Source organism: Genypterus blacodes, unplaced genomic scaffold, assembly GCF_046128005.1.
Source record: "Genypterus blacodes isolate CSIRO-AG114 ecotype Tasmania unplaced genomic scaffold, CSIRO-AGI_Gbla_v1 ptg000107l_1, whole genome shotgun sequence".
Taxonomy (NCBI): domain Eukaryota; kingdom Metazoa; phylum Chordata; class Actinopteri; order Ophidiiformes; family Ophidiidae; genus Genypterus; species Genypterus blacodes.
The window spans coordinates 760,001-768,652 of record NW_027466911.1 but is presented as its reverse complement, the minus strand read 5'-3'; the positions used below and the strand labels follow the sequence as shown (position 1 = coordinate 768,652).

Sequence of the window (8,652 nt, the reverse complement as noted above, 5' to 3'; positions counted from 1 at the left end):
TCCTGGTGTCAGGGCGTGGGCGACAGGGTGGGGGAGGCCAAACTGATTGAAAACAGACATGAGGGGGAGTGATATGTGAATTCGTCAGACATTGGGTTTGATTCTGACGCTTTTCCCCCCCGGAACTCTTGACTCTGGGTTACACTCATGTTAGATACCTCTGTACTGACATCAGTTACGAAAATGAACGTTTCTCTGCTGCACAATCTTGGGGTGTCCGCGTAAAAACCTGATGAGTCAAGCTTATGCAGAACTTGAGGCAATCCACACTCTCATACTCGTGGGAAACAATCGCAGACTGCTTTAAGAACCATCAGAAATCCTGACTCACTGAACATCTGCAGCATTGAAAAGGAAGCGTTCAATGATGATGCTCTTTGTCAGCGTCAACGTCTGCGCAGATCCTCCCTTGTTTATGCGCAACAGCATTCCGGAGGCCGTGCACGGGTGAGGATGATTGTTGAAAGCTTTGTTAGGTAAGGTAATTCCTTTGTACAGATCTCTTATTTGTTTTTGTGTTGGATGAGTTCCTCATCATATTCCTATTCATTCATCTAGCAATCAAACTTTTCAACTTGGCAATTACCTATTATTATTAACCACAGCAATGTAATCTGGAATGCACCCCATCCACATGTTGCATTGAGCTGTCAACTGAGCTTTGATGTGTCAGACAATATGTTCTATGTTAGCATGATGGCAGTAATGAAAAAAAAAACCAAGAGCACAATAAGCACATCTCCATTACACTGTACAGCAATATCAAAGAAATGCTGGAGGTTTCTGCCGCTTGAGAACCAAACTAAATATTATGAAATTCCATGTCAAAACAATACTTGAAAATTTCTCATTCATTTTCTCATTCTCGTTCATTGCAACGAGAGGTTCAAGTTGAGAGAGTGAACATTTTCACTTCCAAACAGGGATTTTGGATTTTGGAGCCACTGAGATCAACTCAATGTCACGGTCATGTTAACTTGGATACAAAGATTGGTAGATAGCACTGATCTCTTCCAGTGCAGCTCCTCCTCTGCCAGCTGAAACATATTTTTAATTGTTTGTCGTCATAGATAGGTTCCACACCCTCAATAATACAGAACACCACACCTGTGCCCACACATTTGCATATTATGTGTGGGCACGTTTGCTTTGCGTAGGTATTTAATCCATTTTTTGCCAAGTTCATAGCTTGGCGAAGAAGGATTGACTACCTACCTTCCACACCTATGATTATAAAGGATGAACAGGAGAAACAATCTGTCAATCTTCAACAGTTGTGATTCATGCAACAATGGTAATATTGATGCTTACTGACGTGTGTGTCAGATCTCCACAGCTGTCATCACCAATACTAATCTCAGTAAACAGGAAAGATTATTTTTAGGGTTAGGGTTAGGGTTTGGTGACACATAACATGTATCCAACCACCGGAACATCTAGTGTAAGTGATGTCCCATCAAATCCGCTTCTGTATTGTATTATATAATACATTTGTCTGTGAGGGACAGGCAGAACATTGGCAAGAAAACGGAACAGAAAACATACATTTGTCACAAACAGATTTTATTAAACAGCATCTATTACAAAATGAGCACAAATATACAGAAATATATACATTAGGATTATCCAAGGTATTTGTAATTTGCTCTCCAATGCCGTATTTTGGAAAAGTGCATCTCAAACATTACAGTCATACTTTACATATCAACAGACGGCAAGAATACAACGCTGTTTTCAATATTTCAGGTTTCATTGAGTGAGTCCAGGGTCACTTCACTCTCTCGGCCACAGTTCTTACATTACATAACCTCAGGACCATCACTGCTCTCTGATGAGCCTCTCCTCTCCATGAGAACTGGCATTTGCTGTGCTTTCAGGTAAGCCTGAAGAAGGTGCATTCCAGTGTCCAGTGCAATACTGACAGTGGTGAAGAAATGACCACTAAATTGACAGACTGAAGCAGAGGAGCAGTTTGTGATGTGAACACCAATTTCTACATAAGAATATAGATATATGTTTATATTTTAAAGTTCCAGTCCCCTACCTAAATTCCTTCATATAAATGCTCTATTCTATCTAAATATCAATCTTGTGAATACATATCTGACCACCTTTTCATCTCCCAGCAAACAGAATCCTGACTGTACGGGCCCCACAGCCCTCAGGACAGCTGGATTTATGTGCACAACTGCTGCTCCATGTGAGTCAGAATTTCTGTCGTACACACTTTCTCATATTTATTATCAATATTTTGTTTTGGTAGGTCCAATTTAAAATCCAATAATAATCATCAAAACTCCTTTTTCCAAAGTTAGTTTAGCAGCTGGTTATGTGTCACTTACTGAAATGTAACACTTAAAATGAAAGGTAATTGATTTAATAAATTAGCTCAATAAATAAAGTCAGTGGTTGCATACAATTCATTTCTTCATTTCTGATTTCCCTGGACTCAAAACTACACACCAATGTTGTAACTCTGGAATCGTTTTCTACATGCTTTCCGGAACCACACCCAGTATAGCGTCACCAAGAATAACCAGTAAAGGATGTAGGCAGCAACGCCAAAGATGAGAAAAGTTATCTCTAGTTTCTTGGCTGGAGTGTTCCAGTCCGGCTTAGTTTCCTTGTAAATTGTGTAACACATGCCAATTAGCAGAATTGTTGTCCACACTGACAAAGGAAGGAGGGGGATGTAGTTCCCAACAATCTTACGTCTGCCTGATGTCCCCCAGCTGCTTTTGTTCATGGTTATGATGGCAAAGTACTTGGCAGGCAACAGGCTGGTCATGTACAGAGCAGAGTAGAGGGACATAAACACCATGACAGCGTCTTTGCGCAGCAGACAGGCATAAAATGCTTTCACCAGTCCAATGAGCTGGATGCAACACAGGATCCAAAGGATGTCCCACAAAGTGCCAGACCAAAAGAGGTTGAGGATGGTGGCAGTGACGAAGAAGGGGAAAACACCTGAGACTATGGCCTCATACGTCATCCACAAATGATGTTTGTGCCACCACATTGAGTTGTAGAGCCACTCACGGAAATAAGATTTGGTCCAGCGAGTCTGCTGGTTGAGCCAGCGCAGGAACTGGCCGGGTGTCTCCGTGAAGCACTTTGAGCGAGATGTATACCTGAGAAGGAGAGGCAAAAGTAAGGTGCCGTCCTGTTCTGCATAGGTATTATAAACAACACACTACAGGTAGACAAGTGTGTGTGAGAAAATGCTTCTTACTTGGTGGCAAAGCCCATGCTCAACATACGGTTAGTGAGATGCCTGTCATCACCAAAAGTGCAGTGAGTTCCCAGAAACTTCTGATTGTACCATGACTCCAAGAACTGCTGAAGGAGATCGTTTCTGTACAGACCTTTATGCACACACAAAATCAATGGAAATATTAGTTACAATGATTGACAACCCTGTAACATATCCATGAATACCATGCTTGATATGCTTAATTTTTTATTTAGTTTCCTTACCCAAAGGGCCACTAATGCAGGACACACAGTCGAAGAAGGACTGGCAGGCTCTTTCAATATTAAAAGCCATCCAGTACCTCAGACTGCTCATGAAACTGATGTATGATTCTTTAGCATTGAGGATCATCACATCACCTCCCACAGCACCATACTTTGAGTTGCTCTCCAAGACCTTACAAAGCTCCACTGTGGCCAGAGTGTCAAGCTTAGTGTCAGAATCACACACCTTGGAGAGGGAAAAGGGGGCAGTGGGGGTGTTAGGAGTTCATGTGACTTAAAAACATGAAATTCACATGATGAATAAGCAAAAGAATAGTTACCTGTACGTAGTCAACTGATGAGCCGAGTGATTTGAAGGCTGTATACATCACCTCTCGCTTTCCACCCCACTGCTGCATGATGCACACACACCTCTTGTTCTGGACCATATTCTCAACCTCCTGTCGTTGTGGATCCTCTCCTGAAAGATAATTGGTACCCGGGCCCATCATCCGAGCCATATCCACATCCTCCTGGGCCTTCTTGGGGTCCCATGTATGGTAGTTATGTTTCCACACAAAGCAGGCAGGGTCTTGGTCAGCAAAAATCTCTTTGAACATATCCATCATATACTGGTCATCTGGTGAGTTCCCATCTATCACCATGATAATGCGCATCAGTTCGGAGGGATAAGCAAGGGCCCTGACTGAGTTGAGGCACTCTCTGAGATAGACAGGGTCCTCCTGGAAAGCTGAAATGGTGAACCCAATCGTCTTTGTAAACGAGCACGGCTCTCTGCGGGATTTCATTCGCCGCTGCTCGATGAAAGCAAAGAAGCTCTGGACCATGACATGGAGCGAGAGCATGGCCCCATAAACACCAAAGGAGACGATGCCATACTTGGAGGTTACCAGTTGGATACCTTTGACATAAGCCCACACAAGCACTCCCATTACTACAAGAGCGAAGAGGAAAGTGAAGAAGGCACGAGCTACTGATCCCAGGCTCCTGACCACACGCAGCAGCTCCATTTTCTTTCCCTGTACAGACAAAGAAAGCAAAAATGTTATCATGTCATAACAGCAATTCAATACATTGGGTTGAAAGACTGTTGAGTGGAATTAATTTAGAAACAGTAGAAAAGTACACCTGAGATATTTTTACATCATTTATCCCAAAAAAAGAACATCGTAAATCAGCATCAACTAAAAATTAGATTTGGCCAAAACTTGTGTATACTTCTGTGTAAAATATTGTATGATAACTTTAACATCCAACAATAAGATACAAACAAGCTATCTAACAGGTTTCTATATGGTTCAATATGCAGAAACATGTTTCTCACTTGATTAAAAAAGGCCATTAAACATCAAACCAGTAAAAAAATTAAGGAGATAAGTCACTAAAAGCACAAAATAATGATATAAAATAAATGTATATATAAAATAAAACTACATTTAAAATAATACTGACATAAAATGTGCCTACAACTAATTTAGAATACAATTAAAACAAAAAAATGTTGTCTGTATTGTTTTAAAACAATACAGTGAAATAAATAAGTATATAAGTAATAGTAATAAAGTAGCAATAAATGAGTCACTAAAAGTAAAAAATAATTAAAATGAATAACATTTTTAAAATGCTGACACAACATTTCCCTAAAAAGGTTCAGATAAAACTTTAGACCTACATGATAAGTGAGTGTTCAGCGTTACAAAACAGCAAAAAGATTTGCTCAGAAAGATTGTGAAAAATGCTTTTGCGTTCTTATTCTTCAAAGCATCACAAATACTGTCCTGATGTAATTCCAAATGAATATGGAATGAAATTAAAGCTCCTGCCTACCTGCTGTGAGGCTCCTCTGGCTGTGCTGTGGCTCCCCTGGCTGTGGACACCAAGTCTAATACTTGACTGCTGGTTTGAGGCGTCTGACTTTATAGGCTACTTGGTTGGATACTTAAAGAAGTCATGCTGCTCTACTAGGTCTGAGCAATTAACAATTACGCGCGCTCCCGCTGACTCACGCCTGCGTCAGGAGCGAGGCGGGCACGCGCACGCGCTTGGCTTGTATGTGGGCTTTTCCTTCACCATGGAGACTGTATGAGGCTGGGCTCGAAGCCCGACACGACTGAGTCTGTTTGCAACGAGAGATTTACTAACTTTTACACCTCAGATTTACTGAGAACCAACTTTTATCCTGAAACATCGCCATTGTTTTAACTTTTTATTAATTCAACCGTTCATGCCGTCATGTATCAGCTTTGATTGAAGTGTAAGTGTGAGTAGTAATAACGCTCTGCCCTTTGCTTAGGATCGACCAAAACCCCTCCCAACACTGTAACTCTATTTTATTTCATTTTATTGTATTATTTGCTACTGTAGAATATGTCCATACAAACTGAACAAATCTGTGCCATTCAACGCTCCGTACCGTTATTTAGGGTCGAGAAGGTGAACACTGCTCTCTGTCGGTGCTACTTTGGAACTGCAGACGTATACATAGAAACGGATGGGGAAAGATTGCTTCATGTAGCAAAAACTTAACAAAGTGCTTTACAATTAAAACAACCACCGTTGCTGTATATAAGGCTATATATAGTTTATAGTATATATATACATACACACAAAGGGTGTGAACAATATGTGTATAGGGTGTCTTTTGTGCAATGAAAGTCTCAGCTATGGTCACACAGCTAAAGTACATGGCCTTTGACCCCACTGCACTATGATCAAAACCTGTAGAAAATGAGTTGCATTCTGGTTGACTAAATGACTGTCACTGTCCCCAGTTAAACCATGATTACATCTGCCGAGACTTTCTTTCCAGGCAAATCTGTTGACCGTCCATTGAGGGTCCACACCCTTAGCCACAGGAGCTGGCCTGAGCCGTCAACATGCTCCATGTCAGATCCAAATACAACCACCAGCTTAAATAGCATGAGGTCATGTGTGAAGGCTGTGCCAGTCACTGTGTTGATGATGGTGAACGAGCTTGAGTAGGGCTTTGACTTTGTAGTTCATATGTTTGCTACTGTAAACAATAATACACATCATGCCACAGTGGCTGGATGTACATTTATGAATAAATGAATTATAGTATTCAATGCAGTGTGCCGAATGAAACCAGACGAGTGCCAGCAGCAAATGGGACTATCTAGCAATAATTAGACTTTGATGGATACAAACAAACTGTCCTCTATTTAACTAACCACTTGTATCTTTGTTTGGTGTTTTATTTGACCTTTTCACATTATTATTTCATTGTGATTCGTTTAGCCTGGTGGTTTGCTTTTACTCTCTGCTTCTAGTTTTATTCTCTCGCTCTGATTTAATGAGACAGCCTGGCTTCCATTCTGGGCTCCTCTGGATCTAAATAGGTCTCCATTCAGCGGACACAGAACTGCCTGGTGACTCATTTCGCTCCACCGCAATATAATGAGGCCCCACCCAGGCAGCTTTAATCCACCCGGTTGTATGTGATTTATTACTGTAGAATGTGATGTGACTTAGTTTGTCAGGTATTGACAGGTGCCGCTAAAGGACAATTTCAACAATGCACTGAGGAAGAGTCATGGTATCATTACACAATCAGAATTGGTATATTTTGCATTACCTACATGTATATTACCTTATCATGATCAAAAATAATATAATATTACCCCATGTAATCCCATTGTTGCTTTTTCTCTCATAACCCAAATAAAACAAATTCCACTTTCAACTATTCAAGATTGAATTGATGGCTCAACTTTGTATGAGTTGCTGCCAACTTTATTCACCCAAATAGAAAATGGCTGCATTCAATATGCAGGTCAGATTTGATTTCTGTACATGCCTTTGACCTACTTTGCTTGTGAGCCCAATTACTCAAGAAAAGTGTGGATCAAAACTGATATATGAGTATGTTGTTGTCACTTCACGTGCAGAAATCTTTACATTGGAACAATCGTGCAATTCATAATGTAAAGAAAAAGGAAGCAGACAAAGAACAACAAGACAAGACAGACAAAATATATGACCACCTGAAGGGCAGAGGGCAGTTTTGGAGATAAAAGATTGAGAGATTTCTGTTCATTAAAATGTTGATAACTTTATCAGGTACATGCCAGTGATTGTGTTACTGGAATTCTACCAGTGGGAAACTTTCAGTTTGAGATTTGGAAGAGGAAACTGAACAGGTATGTAATGGGAGAAAAAGGGACCTTTACACAGTATAAGGTGCACTGATATGATGTGATGTTCTCTGGTCAGACCATTCTAAAGGTTGAAGTATTGTAAATGTTGAGTGGATGGTATGACCGCCCAGTCAAGGTTTATCAGAGGGCAAATCTCAAATGCTAAACGTGTCAAAAGGAGCTTTTTCAGATATCATGATTGGTGTAGTCACAGCTTCTATTGTGGGAAAAGCATCTGAAGTTATTTTGCTCAACAGACTAAAAGGGGAAATGCATGATGTGATTTATACGTAGTTCCTTCGTACCCATGTGTCTCTGAATTATAATAATAATATCTATCAGTTTTAAATGTCAACGTGTCGTGCTTAGGATGTTATTGAAGGAATAATTATATCTACTGTATTGCCTCTTCACATGAGATCATAGAATATCATCTGGGCTTGTCAGGCATGCAACTCATTGTTCTGGTTGATGGAATGACAAGCTTGATGCAATATAGAGATCAATAGTCTTATTTCAACTTAAACAAGTCAGGTGTGAATTGATGGCTGAGGTGTGACTCTGGGACATTCAGCAGCCCATTGTTCCCATCTGTGATTCACTGCCAAATTATAATTAGGTTTATATTTCACCCCCTGAAGTATATGTGTCAGATTTGATTGTCAACTACCAGACCTACGTCATACAGAAACCCTCCCACACATCATTCTGTATCACACGATGTGTTTACCAAAACAAAGAGACAGAGCCACATTGTATAAACACGCACACCTTTCAGGCCACTTTATGGATGTTGCACAATCACAGATGCAAATATCTTTCACATTTTTGCATGCTGCACCTTAACTAGATGCCATTGTGCTCTTGATCCAGGAGACGTAGTTGCAAACTTTGGCGTACACGCCGGGCTTCTTCCTCAGCGCGCAGCCGTGACCCCAGGACACGACCCCTTGGAGCTCCCCGTCACACACCATGGGACCTCCAGAGTCACCCTGAGGAAGCAAAGGATGATGGGTGA

General features: G+C 40.8%; 2 protein-coding genes across 3 annotated transcripts in view; both read right to left on the bottom strand.

Moving 5' to 3' along the window:
- Positions 1-2,455: 2,455 nt before the first annotated feature.
- Positions 2,456-4,487, bottom strand: has1 (hyaluronan synthase 1). Its single transcript, XM_076160743.1, has 4 exons — positions 3,798-4,487; positions 3,478-3,703; positions 3,233-3,365; positions 2,456-3,131 (listed from the first exon to the last, which is right to left on the bottom strand). The coding sequence occupies exons 1-4, from the start codon at positions 4,485-4,487 to the stop codon at positions 2,456-2,458; spliced, it is 1,725 nt and encodes a 574-aa protein (XP_076016858.1).
- Positions 4,488-8,476: 3,989 nt separating this feature from the next.
- Positions 8,477-8,652, bottom strand: part of LOC143008831 (trypsin-3-like) — a 1,281-nt gene continuing 1,105 nt past the window's right edge. For both annotated transcript variants that reach the window (XM_076160767.1, XM_076160766.1), the window contains exon 5: positions 8,477-8,626. In XM_076160767.1, the coding sequence (XP_076016882.1) occupies positions 8,477-8,626 (150 nt within the window). The remainder of the gene's footprint in view (positions 8,627-8,652) is intronic.

Excerpts from the sequence above, each read along its gene's own strand:
- has1 (XM_076160743.1), bottom strand. The coding sequence starts at position 4,487 with ATGGAGCTGCTGCGTGTGGTCAGGAGCCTGGGATCAGTAGCTCGTGCC. Across the intron at positions 3,704-3,797 it reads CATCAGTTGACTACGTACAG|GTGTGTGATTCTGACACTAA; the intron begins GTAACTATTCTT and ends TCCCTCTCCAAG. Across the intron at positions 3,132-3,232 it reads AGCATGGGCTTTGCCACCAA|GTATACATCTCGCTCAAAGT; the intron begins GTAAGAAGCATT and ends TCTCCTTCTCAG.